Source organism: Helianthus annuus, chromosome 7 (genome assembly GCF_002127325.2).
Source record: "Helianthus annuus cultivar XRQ/B chromosome 7, HanXRQr2.0-SUNRISE, whole genome shotgun sequence".
NCBI lineage: Eukaryota > Viridiplantae > Streptophyta > Magnoliopsida > Asterales > Asteraceae > Helianthus > Helianthus annuus.
This window is the reverse complement of record NC_035439.2, coordinates 1,375,870-1,399,466: the sequence shown is the minus strand read 5'-3', so window position 1 is coordinate 1,399,466 and position 23,597 is coordinate 1,375,870. Positions and strand designations below refer to the sequence as shown.

Below are 23,597 nucleotides of genomic sequence, written 5' to 3'. Positions count from 1 at the left end.
GTCAATTCGTCGAATTTGATTGCCAAATCACTCGTTGTCGTCTATGGTCAGCATGACAGTGCCTACCATCACTGCCAGAGCAAGGCAGCAAGCTGTCACTAATGTTGTTACTACTGGATCATCGTGCACCTATCACACCACCATTACGACTCCATAAAATTTTGTATCAGTTGTGCTTATTACGATCAATCCTAAGCACGCCACTTTCTCTTAGAGAGAAACAAAAAAGGTTGTATCAAACATGTACCAACCAAAGTCTGCCATGTGGATGAAGGGTAGTGTTATCAATTCCCGTCCGGTACCAAAGATAAGATCTAAGTGAAATGTTATATTTAGTAATATATATGTATATATATTATATTATATATAAAAGTTTGGAAAATATATAATTATAATTACTTTAATATAAATTAATAAATCAAATAGAAGCCAAGTCGGAGCCTGACTTGAAAAATTACCAAGAAACCAAGCTTGAGCTTTAAATGGAGCTTGGAGCCCTCATAAGTTATTTTATATGTATCCAATATATATACATATTGTACATTTCTAAATATGTGTAGGTATTTGTTTTGCCACATCACCTTATAAAAAAGATTTAAATATGTATTTTATATGCATTCAATATCTACACATATTGTACATTTCTAAATATGTGTAGATATTTGTTTTGCCACGTCATCAAAAAATATATATTTACTTATTTTATATATATCTAATATCTACATATATTGTACATTTAAACATGTGTAGGCATTTAATTTGCCACGTCATTTAAAAAAAATAAAATAATACATATTAACTTAGTTTATCTACATATTTTAAAAAAAATTATGTGTTGGCAAACATAATCATTTACCTACACATATATTAGTTTTTTACGTATGTGTAGATAATTTACCTACACATGAAGAAAATTTGCCACATGTGTAGGTAATTTAATATTTAATCGATTGCAAATTTTGGGGGGAAATTTTCCCACCAACACCAAGTGTGGCTAAAATTCATTACCAACACATATTAAGTGTTAATCATTATGAAAATATATTATCAACCATTACTCACACATATACAAACATGTGTAGGTAAATACCCACACATGTACATGTGTAGGTAAATTATGTGTGGGTAAACACCCTAATTTCTTGTAGTGTGTGGCAGACTCCTTCACATCAAGAGGAACAGATGGTTCAAAGAACACTCTATCCTCCTCATCAGGCATGGCATCATAATTGTGTCTAACTGGTGGTGGACATTTTTTATAGCCTATGCATGTGACATCCCTTTTCTCCTTCTGAACGTCAATGATGTGATCCAACACATAGCTAGAGCTCAAATAACTGTCTAGCTTAAGTTGAATCGCATCACTTTCGGTTTTCACACAAGCCATCTCTTTTTGCATAATCTCAAGACGAGATATATACAAATTAATGTCAGTTTGTTTTCTTGAAACCATTTTTGTCAGTTCGGTTTTATCTTTCTTTAACGTTTCAATTACTGACTTAAATTCCTTTTCATGGTTTTCGTAAAACATGTTGGCTTCAGTGCATTTGGAAAGATCCACAGTTAATTTCTGATTGTGGATGAATGTCACATCATATTTCTCTTGCAAAGCTTCGTGCTTGCTTTGCAAGTTACACCACTCATCCTTCAGAGAAACATGTTTGTCTTGCAAGTCAAACAAACTAGCTTGTAAAGCATCATGTTTGCCTTGCAACTCAGACATATTTGCTTCTAAATCATCACATTTAACACGCAAACTATCACAGTCAACACAATTCATAGCAGTGGGTTCATCGACACATACCTGACTTGATGAACTGTCGACATTAGCCATAAAGGCTGAATGGAGAGAAGACAAAGAATATGCAGCTTGATCCACCAAGATAGATCTTCTTTGAGTTTCTGCTGCAGCTTCCTCCAAAAGCTCATCAATATTTGCATCAACCGACGCACTAGATGTCTCACCCACATTCTCATCGCCTGAACCTGAGGATTCTTCATCGGAACTCCTGCTATAACCGGAGGAGTCTTCATCCTCAGAAGATTCACCATCATTGACGGAAGATTCTCCACCACTGGTGTGAACTAGATCCTCCACAACTTTGGCAAAGCATGTTGTTCCATCTGGAGCATCACCACTCAGTTGGATTGACCAATCACAACCTTCATCAACTTGAACCACAAGTGCCTGGTTGGCATTTGATGGTACTGCTTGGTTGTTAACCGGTACCAATGTGCGCTCATTGTTCCTTGCTTGGTTTTGATTTGCCCTGTTCCCTTGACCTCTGAAAGGATTTTGGTTCCCATGTTGAGATGGCCTCGTACATTCACGTTTGAAATGGCCACGTTCTCCACAGTTAAAGCACTTCACAGCCTGCTTATCGAACCCATACTTGGTGTCTTTCTTGCTTTCCAAGCTGGTTCTGCCTATTCTCTCCATGAAATCCTTTGCTCGTCTAACAGCACTGGCAAAGGCCCACTTGATATCCATCATCTCCATCTCCTCCTTATCGATCTGCTGATAGTCTTCTTGTGTCAGATTAATGTTACCAATCTGACCTTCCACTAGCCCGCAGTACGCGCTCACCAAAGTGTTAAGCAGCTCCATGTGTTCCTTAGCTACTTCCACACTCACTTTTGAGAAGCTTGAAGTGTTGAGCCACACTGTGTCTGGCTTTGATTGCTGACCAGCAGATGATGTACCTCCATAACAAGCTTGAGCAGGAGGAGGTGGTTGAATTGGATTTCCATACATGTCTGTGGTGGGAGGAGGCTTAACAGGGACTTGTACTGTATTGCCATACATATCCGTGCTCGTGACAAAAGCCGTCTGCAGTGGAGCATGTGAACCAGGGTTGCTTGGCACAATGGATCTCGCAGAAGAGGTACTTGAAGTTCCGTAATACATTTCAGGATTCTGTGGCACTGGAACTCTTTTTGCTTTCAATGTTTCTTCCTAATCCTTGTTCTCCAAAAGCTGCACGAAGTCGTTGATGTTTGTAGTAGCCAAAACCCCATTATATTTTAAAATCTCCAAGAAACTACTCCATTGGGGTGGCAGTGCATCAGCAAACTTCTTCACCACTTCTGTTTGAGTTGTCGCTACACCAAAGTAATTCAACTCAGTAAGCAAATGATAAAACCGACTTGTCATGTCTCCCAAAGACTCCTTATCTAAGCACGTGAAACCGTCAAATTCCTTCTTGAGGAGATCATGACGCAATTGGCGTGTTGCTTCATTCCCTACTCCTCTGGTTTTCAACCCGTCCCACAACTTCTTTGTTGTCTTGAAACTGACAAACTGGTGATAAATATCCTTGCTTAAAGCCTGAGTGAGAATGGCGTAAGCTTTCTTTTCCAGATCATATGTTTTCTTCTGATCCTCTGGAAGGTCGGCAAAAGTAGCAGTCGACGAAGCAGCAACCTCTATAGCTTGATCGAAATCTGTGGTGAAACGTATCCACAGCTCTGTATTTTGACCAAGAACATATGTACGAAATCTGTCAGCCCAACCCGGATATTCGTTTAAGTGCATCAACTTCGGAGGTCGATTCAAACTTCCTGTTTCGCTTTCGCTCAGTAAGATACTTTGGATACTCGGAGTTTGATTCGATACTAATGCCCATTGATTTGCCTGCGAAGATGTCGACACCGGAGACTCGGCCCGTGAAGGTGATAGACTTGTACTTGTGTACTTTCCACTATCGGGAGCCGGTGTACCCCACCATGAGGGAGTGGAACCTGAACTTGTATATTTTCCACTGTCTGGAGCTGGATTTCCCCACCAACTCGGATTCATGATTGATAAGAAAAATAAATTCTATATCAATATCTTGAAAGATGACAACAGCCGAAGGATCCAAGCTCGAAGGATCTGAAAAGCACCAACTTGTTAAATCTAAACAGACCACAATCGAAGGATCAAATCTTGTTCGAAGGATCAACAGTGTTCGAAGGATCACTGTTGATTTTCGAACAATGATTTCGAAAGATTCACAAACTCGAAAGATTCACAATTTGAAAGATCCTTATCTTTCGAATATATATCCTTATCTTTCGAATAAGTATCCTTCGAATAGATTCCCTGGATCGAAGGATAGGTCTCTGACTTCGAAAGATTGCTCGAAAGATAGTTATCTATCGAAGCCTCCTTGATCGAAAGATGATCTTTCGATTTCGAAGGATATCCTTCGATCACACTGACACAACTGACACTGATGGGATAGGTTGGTGAAAAGGTGATGGGTTGGTAGAGTCAACTTTCGGCAAAAGGGATGGTCAGACTGTACCTTCTCTACCAACTTTGATTTTGAATAATAAAATATTCCCAAAATGGAATAACCTTATCCAGAACCCAGTCACCGGAGATAAGCCGGAATTTTGGCCGGAAAAACACCAAGTTTCTTAAAAACAAATTTTAAGTTACCCAACCCGCTTTTTAACACACCCGGTTGGTTTAGAACACGTTTTTATGATAACAAATGCAAGAAAACCACCAAAAACGGGTACTAAACCAAGTGTCCAAACACACCAAGACTTGAACAAACCCGGTTTTAAACAAGGTAAAGAGCCACGGCTCTGATACCACTTGTAGGTCCCTCTCGGAGGATGAGGTTCAACCTTAACCTTGTTATACTAACCCACTAGCAAGTGCGGAATCCAAGCTAGTGAGCAAACCGAGTTGAAACAAGCACAAACACAACACACAAAGTTCACCGATTAACACCACTTGTATTAATGCGAATGAAAGGTTCCGGTTACAAGCACTATGTTTACAAATCAGTTTTGCAAACTCTCTAAGTGTGTGTGTGTTCTTGACAGAAAGCTCTCTATCTCTCGTGTCTGTCTGTGTGCTTCTCTCTCTGTCTAACACACTGCATGGGTATATACCCAGCACAGCAGGTCTGGTCGAAGGATCAGGGTTACTGATCGAAAGGTCATCTTTCGATCAGACTTCTATCGAAGGATTCACAGGGACCTCGAAGGATGATCTTTCGAGGTCCATCAATCATCCATCGAAGGTTCATCTTTGGAGTTCATCGAAGGATCAACATTATCCTTCGATGAGCTATCCTTCGACACAGACAATACAACCAATTTCTAACTGTTTGGCCAAGTCAAACTAGGAGGACAGTTGACTTGGTCAAACTTACATGACTAACAAGGACATCGTTTTACATAGAGACCGAATACAGACAAAGTACAGACACAAGTGCACCAACAACTTGGATTTAGAGACAATGATGAACCTATATTTAAAAATACTGATCAAGATGCACATGATGTCTTTGTTCATAAACTCCACTCGGAACATATCAATTGTACTCTGATTTCTTGCAATGGATATTCATGCTATGCTGGTTCTTACATGGAAACACTGCTTTTGCTAGCTCATTAAGATGTCAGTTTTATTTTGATGTTAATTACAAATATGATGGCAAGATTGTGAAGCATGGATCTTAGAACAACAGACTTTTGTAGAAGACAAGCTATGGGAATGGAGTTAAGTGCAGTTATAGCGTGTATCGAGTAAATTTAGTGAAAAAGTAATACCATTACATGTGAATTGATATGTTATCTTTCATTTTGTTTATAGTCCCGTTCGCTTGCTTTCTAATGACTGTTGTAAAGGTCATACAAAAACCTAATTGAACTAAGTAGACAGCGTAAGTAGGGGGGTTTGTGGTTAGTGTTTAACTAGAGAATTATTATATATTAAAGAAAAGCAACTCACACCCAGAATTTTTTATTGGGCATTTGGCCTGAACTTTGAGCTAAAAATAACTATATGGCGGGCTAAAAATAACTATAGAAAATAACTTATAATGGCTATATATAAACTAAAATAATGATTTGAGCAAAACAAGCGAGTGTACCTATGCTCGTATATACTTGGTTCGTTTACAAACCAAACTAAAGCTATTGATAAATGAGCATTTTCGGAGCGGGTATCAAGAGAGGTTTGAAGGAGCTAGCTATTTGGACATTATACATAGGTTATTAACCTAGTTTATATGCATCTTAAACAAACAAAAGTAATGGGTTACCGTCTTAATGGGTCCACCTGGTTTATTAACCTAGTGTAATACATGGTTGTTAACCTAGCTTTTATATATATTCAGTTGCTCAGACCGTAAGAGGAATTCAGGTTCAAACTTGAAACCCTAAACCACAACTTGGTGACGGATTCACTTCATCGTGCAAACTTGAAACCCTAAATTGGAAGTTGGCGTTCGCACACAGACACAGACTAGCCAATTGCCATCCACGGTGCTACATCTCTCTAAGATTGTCAGATTCAGGTACATTTCTTCACTTTGATTGTCATATTTAATTAATTAGCCACTTGCCATCAGAGAAACAATCAACAGTCTTTTTTGTTATCTTCGTATTTCAGCAAGCAAAATGTCAGACTACATACCTTTTGCACTCCAATCAGAAATAATGAAAAGGCTTCCAACAAGATCTCTGATGCAGTTCAGATCGGTTTCAAAACAATGGAAGTCTTTGATTGATAGTTCTCAATTTATTGTTGATTATAGCCGCAACCACACTCACCAGCAGCATTTGTTAGTATGCTACACTTCACAGGAAGCTTTTCAAGAAGAAAACTATGTTTCAATTGTCGATGATGAAACTTTCCCGGAACACAGGTGTTTCCTTCCTCCTCCCACAGTCCAACTTGGTGAACCCACAATACTCGGTAGCTCTCAAGGCTTATTCTTTGTTTACACTCTTCATGTAGATCCACATAATTTCCGAAGAATTATGTGCACTGCTGCTTTTTGGAACCCTTCTATTAGAAAGTCGGTTGCTGTTGATGTGCCTTATGTGTTAGAGCGGGGCTCTAATCCTGCTATTGGTTTTGGGCTTTGTCCTCACACCAGGGATCCTATGATTGTCAAGATTAACTTTAGTCATAGTTTGTCAAACTTGGGCACTATAACTTTCACCCCATGGCAAGTTGAGGTTTATACTTTGAGCTCAAGGGCTTGGAGAAGTATCCCTACTATCAATCAACCGCGTAACTCAATTCAATTGGCGCGGGGTCAGGTTGTTATAGATGAGTTTATTTATTGGCTTGCTATTGATGGTTTGCCGACTGAATTTCAGGGGTTTAATCTGATTGTGTCATTTAATATGACAAGTGAAGAATTTAAGGAAGTATCACTACCTGATACCTTAGCCCGTGCCCCTACCAGTAATGTTGTTATATCTAAGCTAAAAGAGTCTCTCCTTGTTGTTGAAATAGTTAAAGAGGCTGAGAAACAAGTGTATGGTGTATGGATGATGGAACATGGTGTTTCAAACTCATTCACAAAGCTGTTCACCATAAACTCACCAGATGCATCCATACAAGCGGTACTTGGTTTTAGGAAGAATAATGAACCTGTATTTGCAATGAGTGCTGATTACAATGTACGTGATGTCTTTGTTCATGAAGTCCACTCCGAACACATCAATCATACTCAGATTTGTGCGAATGGATTTCCACACTATGCTTGTTCCTACATGGAAACATTGCTTTTGCTAGATCACTGAGATGGTAGCCCATATTTTGACGTGAATTACAAATATGATGGCAAGATTTTGGGGCATGGATCTTGTAACAACTATCTTTTGTAGTAAGCAAGCTATGTATGGGGTTATAGCTCAATTAGGGCACACATGCGTTACTTGTTCATTGTTCTGTTATCTTTTTATTTTGTTCAAAAGCCCTAGAGTTTGGATGTTGGCTTTCTTTCATATCTAAAATCTGTATCTGTATAATTAATACTTCCTTATTGTCTATTGGATATTTGGTTGCGATATATATGTAGTATGTGCTTACAACGGCGGATCTTGCCCGTTGAACCTGCCAGGGCCGAAAGACACGGGCACTAAAATTAGCACTACGGCCGAAAAACTTGCCAGGGCCGAACATAGTATATATACAAAATTTCGATCGAAATGCGAAAAATTAGCACTACGGCCGAAAAACATGCCAGGGCCGTGACCCCGGCTCTACTATGATCCGCCCTTGTGTGCTTAATTTCGTTTCATCTGATTTTCAATTGCAATGCTAATCTAAGGTGACGTCTTCTCAAACCATGAAGAATATTGAATACGTAAAAAAAAAGGTGTTGAACGTTACAGAATTCAATCATTTTTGCCCCTTTTTTAATGGCAGAAATAAACATCTATATCTATACTATATAATAAAAGAAACCTGTTTTGGGACACTTGTCATTCTCTCATTTAATTGATTAAAATTATTAAGAATACTAATAATAATAATATTTAATCTAAATTAATACAAATTTTTATTATTAATAATATTTAATCAAATCTAAAATCTAATCTGATACAAATTTTTATTATCAATAATATTTAATCAAATCTAATAAGAATTCATACAAATTCCAAAGTTGATTTTAACTTTCAAATAATAAAAAAAAATCCACCTAACAGTTGGTTAGTGACGATAAGGATTTGCTATTTTATTTTAAGTATATCTAATTTCCTTTTCTTTTAAGTTGGTATGACAGTTGGCAGATTGGTATGATTCGAAATATATAAATTTTCCATAAGTTATAGATAAGGTTTATTTTATATAAATTGATTGACTGTATTTTACTTATTTAGATAAGGATTTACTATTTTATTTTAAATATATCTAATTTTCTTTTCTTTTAAGTTGGTTATGAAAGTTGGCAGATTGGTATGATTAGAAAAGCCTTTAAAACATGAAGGTTGGGAAGAGGGTTCTTGGGTTCAAGTCACACAAACGATAGGGGATTAAAGAAATTAGCCGTTCAAAAAAAAAGAAATATATAAACTTTCCATAAGTTGTAGATAATGTTTATTTTATATAACTTGATTGACTGTATTTTATTTTTTACTTATTTATTTTCCTTCCGTTTGTTAGTAACATATAACCAAAATAAACTCATTTAATTAACTATCCGAGTCTCAAGCATTATACCTAATCCATTAACAATACTTAAAAAACTTTAAGAAGATTCCTTATTAGTTTTGTAATTGTAATTGTTCTGTTTTTAAAGGAGGATAAACAAAAAAAAATTAAAGAATCCCTTCTGAAACCGATGCAAACGTTACGACCACCGATATATTGCCGACAAACAATCTCTTGGGCTGATGCATCTTAACAAAATTTATAATTGTTACATCAATGTTCATTTTTTAAATACATATCTTGACAAATTTATATGTTAACAAATTACATTATACTTTATTCAGTTATTATTTACCAGTGCAATTCATCTGTTTTATTTAAGATATTGTTTTGTATTATTAATTATATAACATTACATTTATAAACCCGTGTAATACACGGGGTTGTAACCTAGTTTTATATATGATAAAAAAGATCAGTAGCCTTGTGGCTGGAACAATATACATACAAACCACAAAACATGCCCCCACCTTGTCATGGATAGGGGAAGCTTACAATATTAAAGTTACACCACACGAGCCTTTTTAGCCTTACTACGTTTGCTATATTTTTAATCCATATATGTCACAGCCCCCGATCCCAAATCCCCGGGAACGGGCGGCCACAAGCCAGTTTCGGTGGTATCGTGTTATTGTCTAATTTGGCAGTGGAAATTTTCATCAGGACCGTAGTTTGGAAATATTTTATCAGAGTAAACCACCACATTTTCTGTAACATTAAACACATGGGTAAAACCCAAGTTTTCAGTACACACATTTCATAGGAATAAACCCTATTTTATTTAAAAACATCTATTTTATTCTTAGGTAACTTTATTGCCACTTTTCCAAGCCTTCAGTGCTGCCAGCTGACTTCTATTTGGCTTTCACATATTGTTACCTGAAACGCGTTTTAAAAACATTTTTTCAGTGGGAAATACTGGTGAGTGAATCCCAGTTTAATCAAGTTTAACTAAAAAGTCACAGTGAACAGTATTGAGGGCGATCCCGCAATTACATTTGTTTCCAAGTTATATCAATTATCACCCGTTGGTACTGTCAGACCTGACTTGTGGAAATGTTACTCCTTGACCAGGTGGTAACAAATTTTGTATACAAAACCCCAACATACCCAAGATAATTGTATTCTTACAAATACTCAATAACTGTTATTCGCATGGAAAGGTATTTAAGGTTTTGTAAAACAGTTCACAAAATAGGTTTACAAAAAGAGGATTACTCATATTGCTGTGTTAGATTATCCTTTAGGGTTTCCTGGTGATAATCTATAAATTACACAAATGCACGTGTGTTAGTATAATAACCCATTTTAACTTTAGTAATACCCTCCCCGAGACGGCATTCCAACGACTACGTCGGGCAGAACCACGACAGCCGTTACGGAACCCTAGATCAATCGGGCAGAGTATCTAATACGTCTCCAGGGGTTATGATACTTACATCGTAGCAGAACCTCACTATTTAGGGGGGTATTAGACTTGGGTATAATGTCCACTATTCAAAAATTAAAGATTGAGAAAAGCAAATGAACGAAACAGACTGAAGGCCGATGCAATCTATTTATAGGGCTGTTTTCCGGGTTTCTCACGGCCCGCGTAGAAGACAACACGGGCTTACGCGGCCCGCGTGGCGTAGGGGTCTAGGCGTAGCTGATCCGGGTCATCACTAGGTTCAACACGCGTTACGACACGTGTCAACACCGGGCTGTGCCACAACTTGGGGCTCTCGCGGCCCGCGTCAACTAATGGTGGGTATTACGCGGCCCGCCTGAACTAAAGAAATTAACGAGATCAGGTTCCGACCTTGATACCGCCTGCGTAAGGTTGAGGTGGGGTCCTACGCGGCCCGCCTCAACTTAATATTTCTTGTTTTTATTTATTTTTTAATGTTATTTTGTATTTTGGGCTCGGTTTTCACATACAGGTTATATTTAAAACATATTAGGACATTTTAAAATATATTATGGTGTCGGAAAAATTATAAGGGTGTCTGTTTACGTTAGGGTTATTATATCCTCCCCACCTTGTTTTAGAGCTCGTCCTCGAGATCTACTGGAACAAGTGCGGATATTTCTTTCGCGTTCCAGATTCAAGTTCCCATGTATACTCAGGTCCTCTTTTGGAGTCCCACTTCACTTTGACCAAAACTAATCTTTTATGCTTAAGATTCTTGATTTTCCGATCTTCAATTTGTAGAGGCCTCTCTACAAACTTGAGTTGTTCATTTACCTCTATGTCCTTAAGAGGCACTACGAGTGACTCATCAGCTAGGCACTTTTTGAGATTAGATATATGAAATACATCATGTATACCTGCCTTTTCCTCTGGCAGTTGTAGCTGATAGGCTACAGGTCCTATTCTTTTAATAATCTTAAAAGGTCCAATATACCTGGGACTTAGCTTTCCTCTTTTGATGAATCTTACCACTCCTTTCTAGGGAGAGACTTTTAACAATACCTTATCACCTACTTGGAATTCTAACGGCTTACGTCGGATATCAGCGTAGCTCTTTTGTCGATCACGTGCTGCTTTCAGTCGTTCCTTAACTTGAAAAATTTTATCGGTTGTTTCTTGTACTATCTCAGGTCCAGATAATTGCTTTTCCCCAATTTCTGCCCAACAGACTGGGGTTCTGCACTTTCGTCCATAAAGTGCTTCGAATGGTGCAGCATTGATACTTGTGTGATAACTGTTATTATAAGAAAATTCTATTAAAGGTAAGTGATCATCCCAATTACCTCCGAAATCAATTACACAAGCTCTAAGCATGTCCTCTATTGTCTGAATTGTCCTTTCGCTTTGTCCGTCCGTTTGAGGATGATAAGCTGTGCTTAAATTCAACTTGGTTCCCATTGCCTTTTGAAAACTTGATAAAAAATGAGAGGTAAAACGGCTATCCCTATCAGAAACAATTGATAAAGGAATTCTATGTAATGAAACACTTTCATTTACATACAATTTGGCTAATTGTTCCATACTAAAAGTTTCCTTCATCGGTAGGAAATGAGCTGACTTGGTTAGCCTATCTACAATCACCCAGGTTGTATCATTACCTTTTCGTGTTTTGGGTAATTTGGTAACAAAATCCATTGTTATCAATTCCCATTTCCATATTGGCATTTCTAATTGCTGTAACAAACCCGAGGGTTTCTGATGTTCAGCTTTAACTTGTGAGCAAGTTTAACATCTGGAAACATAGGCTGCTATATCCTTTTTCATTCCTATCCACCAGAAATTTTTCCTTAAATCCTGGTACATTTTATCACTTCCTGGATGCATCGTATATTTAGATTTATGAGCTTCTTCTAATATACGGTGACGGGGGTTTCCTAATTTAGGTATCCACATTCTCTTTTTATGGAACCTCCAAATTCCATCTGTTCCTTGTTCCAGTTCTTTAATCATTCCTTTTAATTTTTCAGTATCATCCTTGATTACTGATTCTTGTGCTTTTCTAATCTGATCGTTTAAATCTACTTGTAGATTTAATTTAAGAGAACATACCCTTTTTGGCTTTTTATGATACTTTCGACTTAAAGCATCGACCACTACGTTGGCTTTTCCTACATGATATTGAATATCACAATCATAATCCTTAAGCAATTCCATCCAGCGTCTTTGTCTCATATTTAACTCTTTTTGCCCAAAAACATACCTTAATCTCTTATGATCTGTGAATACGGTAAACTTACTACCATAAAGATAATGTCTCCAAATCTTAAGCGCAAAAAATATGGCTCCCAGTTCCAAATCATGGGTTGAATCATTCTTTTCATGATTCTTAAGCTGTCTAGATGCGTAAGCTATAACCTTTTGACGTTGCATCAACACACATCCATAACCTAACTTAGAAGCGTCACAATAGACTACAAAGTCTTCAGTTCCTTCTGGTAATGCTAGTATGGGTGCATGAGCCAATCTTTTCTTAAGGATTCTAAAGGCGTCTTCTTGTTTTGGTCCTCATTCAAACTTAAGAGATTTACAGGTTAACTTGGTTAAAGGAATGGCTATTCTAGAAAAATCTCAAATAAATCTTCTATAATAACCGGCCAATCCTAAGAAACTTCTAACCTCAGTTGGTGACTCAGGGGTTTTCCATTTGGTAATTGCATCGATCTTTGTTGGATCCACATGAATTCCTTCATGATTCACTAAATGTCCAAGAAATTGTACCTATTCTAACCAAAACTCTCACTTTGAAAATTTAGCATAAAGCTTTTCCTTTCTTAATAAACTTAAAAGTAAGTGCAAGTGCTTTGCATGATCCTCTTTACTCTTAGAATAAATTAGAATATCATCTATGAAGACAATTATGAATTTATCCAAATATGGCTTACATATTCGGTTCATCATGTCCATAAATGCGGATGGGGCATTGGTTAAACCGAATGGCATGACAGTAAATTCATAATGACCATACCTTGTTCTAAATGGGGTTTTAGGAATGTCCTCTTCCTGTACCTTTAATTGATGATATCCTGATCTTAAATCGATTTTAGAGAAAAATCGAGCTCCTTGAAGTTGATCGAACAGATCATCGATCCTTGGTAATGGATACCGATTTTTAATCGTGACTTTGTTCAATTCATGGTAGTCAATGCACATACGCATTGATCCGTCCTTCTTTTTGACAAATAAAATCGGTGCTCCCTAAGGCGATGAGCTTGGCTGTATGAATCCTTTCTCCAACAATTCGTCTAATTGTCTCTTCAGTTCTTGCATTTCGGCGGGTGCCAAACGGTAAGGTGCTTTGGCAATCGGTGTTGTCCCTGGTAGCAGATGGATTCTGAATTCAACTTCCCTGTCTAGCGGTAGTCCTGGTAATTCTTCTGGAAAGACATATGGAAACTGGGACACTACTGGAATGTCCTTTAGTTCTTTCCCTTTAGTGTTAGTGATTATTGAAATCAAATACACTATAGATCCTTTTCTTATATAACTTGCAGTTTTCATCACATAGATGAATTTAGTGGATCTAGATGGTTTATCTCCTTTAATTGTGATCTTTTCACCTCTTGGTGAATTTACTTGAATTGACTTTTGATCACACAAAATATTGGCTTTATTGGATATTAACCAATCCATTCCTAATACGACATCAAATCCAGCCAGATTCATCGGGTAAAGATTTGCAATAAACTTTTGATTAAAAATTTCTATTCTTTCTCCCTGCAAGATTTCACCAATTCTAACGGTTTCTCCATTTGCGGTCTCTACTAGACATTCTTGTGGTAGTTTAGTTAATGATTGATTTAGGAGTTTGCAAAACGAAGTATTAATAAAACTTTGGTTTGCACCAGAGTCAAATAATACTTTAGCAAGAATATCATTAACTAAAAACGTACTAGCTATCACGTACGGGATCATCTTGGCTTCGTCTGCAGTTAGAACAAATGCTCTAGCATTTTTAGTGTTCTTGTTGTTCGCAGTTGGAGCCAATTTCGGACAGTTTGGCTTGATGTGACCTTTTTCTCCACAGTTGAAGCACAATCCATTACTGGTTTTCCTCCTGCAATCTTCTTCCTTGTGTCCTGGTGCCTTACAGTAATTGCAGTGAGTGGAGCATTTTCTAGAATGCTTCTTCTTGCAGATTCTGCAGTATGGTGCAGAGGTAGAACCTATGTTCCTACGGTTGGAATTTCCAGAACAGAATTCTTGAGTAAGTTTTTGGGATAGGTTTCTCCTCTGGTCTTCTTCTCTAGTTCGCACTAATTCATCAGTCAATGTGTTGGCTAGTTCTACAGCTTCTTCTATGGTTTGGGGTCTAGCTGCCTTGACTACTATGTTATCAGGAAAAGCACCAGAAGCTCTCAAAGCCGTAATGTCTGCATTATCAAAGGCATAGACTTCTTTCTCAGGATTTTGAGAAGATTCTGTTGGGTAAAAGTCTCGGATGATTCACCGGTTTGGGAATAAGTCCTGGTGGCCATGGCAGATGAAGAAAGAAAGATTGATAAAAGATGAACAAGAAGTAGGGGATTACCTGGAGACTTTGTTGAAGATATCTGCTTTTCAAACAAGAAGAGAGAAGATATAGGGGCATTGTGGATCTCCATCGAGTTAAAAGCGCGTTGGAGGTTATGATGTGATTTTGACCGTCGTCTAGGTTTAATTGCTTTAATTTATGAGATAAAATTTTTAAAATATATCCGTTGGATTGGTATACCAACAGATATATTTGGGGACAATTGTTATGGGTCATTTTCTGAGCGTACATATCTTGATCAATATCCTGCTTCTAATTGTTTATTTGTGACCAGGATACTGGACGGGGTTATTGCTAACATCCTGGGCGATATCCTGAGGTTGATTGAATTAACCACGTGCAGGTTAAAGGCTGGGGTTTGCTAACGGTCAGATGGACTTCATCTCCTCAAGACTCGGGCATGTTTGTTATGGGAAAGACGTTGAACCCGAAAGACTAGGTCAACAACGTTCGAGTGAGGAATATTCGTTGGATCCCGGTTATTTAGGATAGTTTGTTATATTTGTTTTACTGTAAATAGATGGGGGCAGATCAGATTAAGGCACACAACTTTCACATTTTCAAACACTTTCTCTCTAGCTCTCTGCAAACACTACACACAAACACTTGTATTCAAATCACATTGTAACACCTAGTTGATTCGCTCTACATCCTGCACTGTATCCTGAAGTTTAAAGCAATAAGAAGAACAAGGCAGCTGCGATTGTCAGCTCCCGAGGTTTTATGCCGGCGATCTAGATTGATCAAGGGCTTTCCTCGTACATCACGTGTCAACCTTTACTTTTCTGCTCATTGTTTGATCACAGATACAGCTTTATATCTTGAGCCGTATCCTGAAACTGTTTTCGCAAACTAACAAACCAACATATTTCTTACTAAGTATTACTAGCACACTACCTCACAAAACTAATTTGATCACTTAATTGCTTAGGTAATTTTTGACCAAAACAATTTGGCGCCCACCGTGGGGCAAGTGGTGCTATTTTTGCTAAAAACTTTAGTAAAATCATTATTCGGTTTTATCTTGTCAAAACTTTTTTCTAACTTATTTTCAATGGCTTCGAGATCAAACATGAGCTCCTCCACTATGTCCGCTACGACTTCTGCTACTACCGGTTCGGTGCTTCCACCACCTCCTCCAAGGATGCCAGTTTCTTCACAACCTCAGGATGTTATCCCTGTTAGGGGAGGATTTTCTTACAATTAGTGATCCTTATTTGCTATCCTAATTAGTGATCCTTACTTCTGTGACAGATAGTGATCCTTAGAAGAGCTTAGGATCAGGATCATGGATCACCCTAAGGATCCTCATACTAACGATTGGCTGTTTATGTTTCGTGTTGTTTTGCAGGAGTATTGAGTTTGACTTGGTCTTGGCAATGTTACTATGGAATATTCCACGGGTATTTCGCACACATTTGAATAGAAATGGACGTTGTGGAGAACGTGGGAGCATGGCACAAAAGTCGGACAATTAGTTAGCTTAGTCAGCTTTCATTTTTAAAGGGGTGACGAGCTAAAATTAGAACACTTAGCCATTTTTCGATTACACACACACTCTCGTACAATTGCAGTCTCAAAGCTCTCAGCAAACACTTAACAAATCTCACACTTTTATACGATTAACCATAGTGATCCTTGTACTTAGCTCGTCACTATCCGAAGTTGTAAACTTTTATTGATTTATTTGAGCTTGGTGATCGGTAGTTTCCATCACCCGAGGTTTTTTATGCCGGAGATCATTCATTGATCAAGGGCTTTTTCCTCGTATAAATCCTTGTGTCATTTGTGCAATTTACATCGAAGTGATCCTTATTATTGTTCTTCATTTCAAGCATCATTCCCCATAACTAAGAGTTTGGTTGCATTATCCTCATTAGATTTTTAACCAAAACAGTTTGGCGCCCACCGTGGGGCAATTGGTGCTTCATTCCTAGAAAGTTTTCTGTTGGTGATCATTCCGGTTCATTGCATACAAGTACATGGCTTCATCATTGAAGAATACCTCTACTGCAATGTCTGCGGTCAATTCGTCTCAGGCACCTGCTGGATCTCAGAAAAATGCTGAGAAGAAACCAACTCCCATTTTCTCTAAACCTCCAACTTCTTCTGCTCCTTACACTCCCACTACTAGTGACATGTTTACTTTGATTTTGCAGATGAAGGAACATATACAACAACAGGATAAGACCAATGATAGGATCCTCAAAGAAATCGGAGATCTCAAGAAACAAAAGAAAGCGGCAAGGGATCATTCCCCACTGGTGCCCAGATCTTTTAATTTTGACACTCCGGTGATTACTTCTCAGCCATCGGTGGTTCCAGATGTTCAATATGTGGGTGGACCAAAAGGAGTGCACTACGGTTCAGCAATAGTGACTCAGGCATCAGGTTCATATTTCCAGCCAGCAGGATCCTATCCTCGGCATATGGGAAATTCATGAATTCAGGAGCCTACTCAGGAGCGCAGCAGATTCAAGGATTTTCCTTTGTTCCAGGATCATCCCAGGTTCAAGGATCCTCCTCTGTTCCAGGATCATCCCAGGTTCAAGGATCCTCCTTTGTTCCAGGATCATCCCAGGTTCAAGGATCCTCCTGTGTTCCTGGATCATCCCAGGTTCAAGGATCCTCCTTTGTTCCAGGATCATCCCAGGTTCAAGGATCCTCCTTTGTTCCAGGATCATCCCAGGTTCAAGGATCCTCCTTTGTTCCAGGATCATCCCAGTTTCAGGGACCCTTCCAGATGCCAGGATCCTTGAGGAGTTTGCAAACAGGAAGTTCAGATGTCCATCAGGGAGATTTTATTCCGATGCAGACCATTGCTTCCACTGGTCCCTCCAAAATCCCAGAGTCCCAGCAATATGGATTCACATCCGGTGTTCCTAACTTGAACCCAATGGGAGGTAACACTTTTAATAACCCTCTTACCACTAACCATGGATTCATGCAGGATATAGGTATCAACCATGCTATGGCCAGAGAGTTGCAAAAACTGAAGGATATGATATCAAGTGTTCCAGGAGTGGTCAAACCTATCCCGGAGATTGCAGATGGAAGCCACAGGATATCTCGTTTTGCACCACCAATCTGTGATGCTGAGGTACCCAAAAGATTCCATGTTCCGACTATGAAGCTGTATGATGGTTCAACGGATCCTGAGGAACACATAGCACAATACAGGGAGAGGATGGAGATCAATCCAATTCCAGAAAGGTTAAAGGAAGCATGCCTATGCAAGGGATTTGGATCCACTCTTACTGGATCAGCTCTCAAATGGCTGCTAAGTCTTCCCCCTTACTCTATTACCTCATTTGCTAATCTAGTTAACTTATTCAATAATCAGTTTTCTTGTAGTAGAAAATTTGAGCGATTAACTAGTGATCTATATAGGATAACCCAGGGTCATAATGAATCATTAAGGGATTACATAACCAAATTTAGTAAAGAATCCTTAGACATTCCCAACTTGGATATAGCCACGGCTGTTGAGGCCTTCAAAATGGGATTGCTCAGGGACTCATTATTCTATGATGATCTTGTTATGACACCATGCAGGAACCTAGATGAGGTAAGAACCCGGGCACTCAGGTTCATCAGGCTAGAGGATGACAAAAGGATCCAGGAGAGATTAGCAGGATCCTCAAAACAAGAAAATCAAGGATCCTCGTTCAAGAACAATAAATTCAAATCCTATAACAGATCTGATAACCAGAACGTGCATGCTATTGATCAAGAAGAGGATGATGAGGATTATCCTCCAATTTCTGAATATTGTTTTTCCGTTGATAACAATGAACTAATTCTTGCGATGCAGAATCTAGGAGATAAAGCCAGATGGCCTAGAAAAAATGACAGACCGGCTGCAACCAAAGACAAATCAAAGTGGTGTGCATACCATGAGGATTTTGGGCATTTAACAGAGGAATGCATTGCATTGAGAAAGGAAATTGGATACTTATTGAGCAAGGGGAATTTAAAAGAATTGCTGGGTAGAAAAAAGTCAAGGACTCAAGATCCTGAAAGGATCCCTGAAAAAGCTCCGGCCCCTCCAGCAGATGCACAAGTGATAAACTTTATTTCTGGATGATCAGACATCTGTGGTACATCCTTCTCAGCAGCTAAAAGGTATGCAAAGGAAGCTAAAATGGATAATGGAGAAAGACCCATTCGAACATCAAGTGTCTCTGAAGGAAAAGTCATAACCTTTGATGAGGATGATCGTGTTGACATCCAGGATCCTCATCACGATGGTTTAGTTATTACTCTTTTTATTTCTAACCATTTTGTCCGCAGGATCCTTATTGACAGAGGAAGCTCAGTGAACATTATCTAGCTAGATGTTCTGAAGAAAATGGGTATCCCTGAATCAGATATCATACCAAGATCCTCCGTGCTCGTAGGATTTAGTGGCGAAACCAAGAACACCCTGGGGGACATTAAACTCCCAGTTTATGTTGAAGGATTACATAATTATCAAAAATTTTGTGTTATTGACTGTTTATCTTGTTGTAATGTTATCCTTGGCAGGCCCTGGATACACGATATGAAGGCAGCCCCATCTACTTACCATCAATGTGTGAAGCTTCCTAGTCCTTGGAGAATAGTCAAGACTGATAGTGATCAACAGGAGGCTAAGGATTGCTACACTTCATCAATGAAACCAGCCTCGAAATCAAGGGAGCAATAGCAATCAAAGTATCCTCCAAGGGATGTCTTGGAGGCAAGAGAGCAGGATGTGGTAGAAATCCTCATGGATCCTGATGATCCTGAATCCAAAATCTATATCGGATCAGGGATCCTTGGCAAAATGAAAGAAGATCTTGTATCCTTCCTCAAAAGAAGAAAGATTACTTTTGCATGGAAGCATGAGGATATGACAGGTATATCTAAGGATATTATAACTCATAAACTTGGCATTGACAGGTCATTCAAACCGATCCATCAAAAAAGGAGGAAGTTCGCACCGGAAAGAAATGCCATTATCCAGGAAGAGGTAGAGAAATTGCTCCGGGCAGGTATGATTAGAGAGGTCAAGTATCCAAGATGGTTGGCCAATGTGGTTGTTGTTCAAAAGAAAAATGGAAAGTGGAGGGTATGTGTCGATTTTACAGATTTAAATAAGGCATGTCCCAAGGATCCTTTCCCATTACCCCACATTGACTCCATGGTGGATGCAATGGCGGGTCATGAACTGTTGACTTTTATGGATGCTTCATCTGGATTCCAACAAATTCAGATGGAACCATCTGATCAAGAGGATACGGCTTTTATGACTCCAACCGGTATATATTGTTATATTGCTATGCCGTTTGGATTAAGGAATGCAGGTGCAACATATCAAAGGCTGGTGAATATGATGTTCAAGGATCAGATTGGACAAACAATGGAGGTTTACATAGACGATATGGTGGTAAAATCCATAAAAGCTGAGGATCACCTAAGGGACTTGGAGGAAGCATTTGATATCCTTGACAAATATAATATGAAACTTAATCCTTTAAAATGTCACTTTGGTGTTAAAGCAGGTAAATTCTTAGGATATATGGTGACCAAGAGAGGCATTGAAGCTAGCCCGGAACAAATCAAAGCCTTAGTGAATATCAAATCTCCTGCCAATGCTAAGGATGTCCAAAGACTAACAGGCAGGATAGCAGCTTTGAACAGATTTATATCTAAATCCTCCGAAAAGTGCAAAGAATTCTATGATATCCTAAGGAAGAACAAGAAATTTGAGTGGACTGAGAAGCATGAGAGTGCTTTACGAGCTCTCAAAGATTACCTATCCTCAGCCCCAGCCTTGATGAAACCAGAGAAAGGAGATGTGTTATCCTTATATCTTGCAGTATCCTCAAAAGCAGTAAGTGCAGTCCTTGTCCTGTCTATTATGTAAGTAAGAGTTTACTTGATGCCGAATCCAGGTATTCACACCTTGAAAAGCTTATTCTTGCATTAATTATGGCATCCACGAAGTTGAGACATTATTTTGAAACTCATGTTATCGTTGTTAAAACTAATTTTCCAATTAAGAATGTCCTCAGGAAACCAGAGATGTCAGGAAGGATAGCTAAGTGGGTAGTGAAGCTTAGTGCCTATGATATAAGATATGAGCCCAGGACAGCCATCAAATCCGAAGCATTGGCCGACTTTGTGGCTGATTTCAGTAGTGATTTACAAAAAGAAGCTGAGTTAGAAGTCCAGCAACTAAAAGAGACCAAGGATCCTTAGATACTCTATACTGATGGATCCTCAAACGTTAAAGGCACAGGGCTTGGTATACTACTAAAATCGCCACAGGGGGACATAATACCCCACTCCATAGCTTGTGAGTTCCAAACCACTAACAATGAGGCTGAGTATGAAGCCTTGATTGCTGGTTTACAAATTGCTAAGCATATGGGGATCAGGTACCTTGAGGTATGTTTTGGTTAAAAATCACACAAGGATAATGCAACCAAACTCTTTGTAAACGGGGAAAGATGCTTGGTATGATGAACAAAGATAAGGATCACTTAGATGAAAATTGCACAAGTGACACAAGGATTTATACGAGGAAAAAGCCCTTGATCAATGAATGATCTCCGGCATAAAAAACCTCGGGTGATGGAAACTACCGATCACCAAACATCAATATAACAAACAATGTTTACAACTTTGGATGGTAACGAGCTAGGTACAAGGATCACTATAGTATCGTATGCTAGAGCGTGTGAGAAATGTGTTGTGTCCTCCAAATGCTGAAGAATGCCCTTTATATAAGTGTGTGTGGTCGTATTCTTCATAACGTCTATTCTTGGTTATGCATGTGCGAAATCAGCGTGACAGATTCCTTGATAACGTTGCTAAGACCAGATCCAACTCGTAATTCCTGCAAAACAATATTAAATTCAAAGAGAGTAATCGTTAGTATGAGTATCCTTAGGATGATCCATGATCCTGATCCTGAAGCTCTTCTGAGGATCACTATCTGCCAAAGAAACAAGGATCACTTGTTAGGATATTATGTAAGGATCACAGGTCATTAAAATCCTGCCCTAACAATTGCCCCCAAAATATAAGGAGTAATTATGTAATATTAACGAGTTTTATTTTGCCGAATCTTATCTATAACTAACTCAACGGATATATAGCCGTTAAGAATGGACTATCCGTTGCGATCTGACGTCATGGAGATGACAGCCCTGCACAAATCATCATTATAAATAGAAATAGGGATAGGATCGTTTGCATTTAAATTCAAGAACTCTTCCCTTTATAATCGCGACCAGAGGATTGAACAGGTATTCCCCTTTATCTTCTCTCTTGCTTGCTCTGTTTTTCTTTCTCTTTCCATCCTTCTGTAAAAAATGTTGCTCCGGAACTCTCCTAGCAAGGATCTTAAGAAGGACAGTTCCTTGAAGGGTCAAGGGATCATCAAGGATTCTCCCACCGAGAGGTGTTGTTTTACTGATCCTCAAATTGACAAAATCCGTCATTGTTTTCCGGCGAATACCCTCTTTAAATCTTTTAAGCCTACCGCTCTGAGCGATTATATCTCTGAGACTTGGGTAGCTTTCCCGGTCACTCCTTTTATGATAGGATACTCGTATCCTTTCCCTCAGTTCACCGAGTCCTTTTTCTCCCTCACCGGCATCTGCTATATCCAGGCTATGACGATGATCTGGAGGGTTTTATACACCCTTGAAAGGATCATCGTACAAGAAGGGATTGATCTGGGTATGGCGGAGTTGGCTGAGATGTATGATCTTACAACTTTTGGATCCCACCGATACTTGTTCAAACGAAATGCTGGAGAGGAGCACCCTGTTCTCAAGTTTACCAAAAATGATATGAACTGGAAGCGGCGGTTCTTTTTTGTGAGGAGAGATACCATCCCTGATGGGAAGGATTTGCCCAAGAAGTGGGCTACTCATGGTAGGATAGAGGATCCTGGAAGGATCACCATAGAACTTATTCCTTAGCATAAGGATCACTGACTTTTTTCTGTTTCCTTATTGTGCAGCTATATCCATTTCTCATCTTAGGTTAACTCCTGCTGCAAAAGAGAGACTCCTGGCCTTTAAGAAACTTGATCCTGAAATAAGAACTTTCCAGGTTACCACCCAGGATTCTCAGGAAGTATCCTCTGCCTCTGCCACAATGTCAAGTAAGTATCCTTATTAAGAAGTAATTCTATGTGGGAATTCGAATTAAGTTAAAATACTTATCTTATTTTGGTTGTGTAGGTGCTGGAAAATCCTCTAAGTCTGCTTCGAAGTTCGGCATTGATGATCTTACCAATGTCAAATCCGCAAGGAAGAAGACTCCTGCTGCTAGCCCAACTGCTTCAGCCCCTAAAGCACCTATCAGGGGAAAAGGAAGCAAGAAGAGAAAGGCCTCTGAGGATTTGCAAGGTCTGCCCCTGCTCCGCCAACAGTGTCTGGATTACATCAACGAGGTAAGGATCACTGTCCTGCTTGAGTATCCTGCTGGTCTAAGGATCACTTGGTTTCTGACATCATTCCTTGTCTTCCTTGTAGAAATTTGCTGAAGTAGAGACATATGTTGGCCATGTTGAGGATCAGGATCGCCAGATTGCTGACCTTCAACAGGTTGGGGTGTTGAAGGATCTCAAGATAGCCGATCTTCAGAAGGAGCTCCAGGCCACCAAGAACGATGCT

At 38.9% G+C, this 23,597-nt stretch overlaps 1 protein-coding gene across 1 annotated transcript; it reads left to right on the top strand.

The window, feature by feature from the left end:
* The first annotated feature begins 6,191 nt into the window (after nt 1-6,191).
* Nucleotides 6,192-7,813, top strand: LOC110867569 (F-box/kelch-repeat protein At2g43270). The gene is made up of 2 exons (XM_022116543.2): nt 6,192-6,302; nt 6,398-7,813. The coding sequence occupies exon 2, from the start codon at nt 6,406-6,408 to the stop codon at nt 7,540-7,542; it is 1,137 nt and encodes a 378-aa protein (XP_021972235.2). The 5' UTR covers nt 6,192-6,302; nt 6,398-6,405; the 3' UTR covers nt 7,543-7,813.
* The last annotated feature ends 15,784 nt before the right edge of the window (nt 7,814-23,597 follow it).

Bases quoted from the DNA above. Each gene is read 5' to 3' on its own strand.
- LOC110867569 (XM_022116543.2), top strand. From the start codon at position 6,406: ATGTCAGACTACATACCTTTTGCACTCCAATCAGAAATAATGAAAAGG.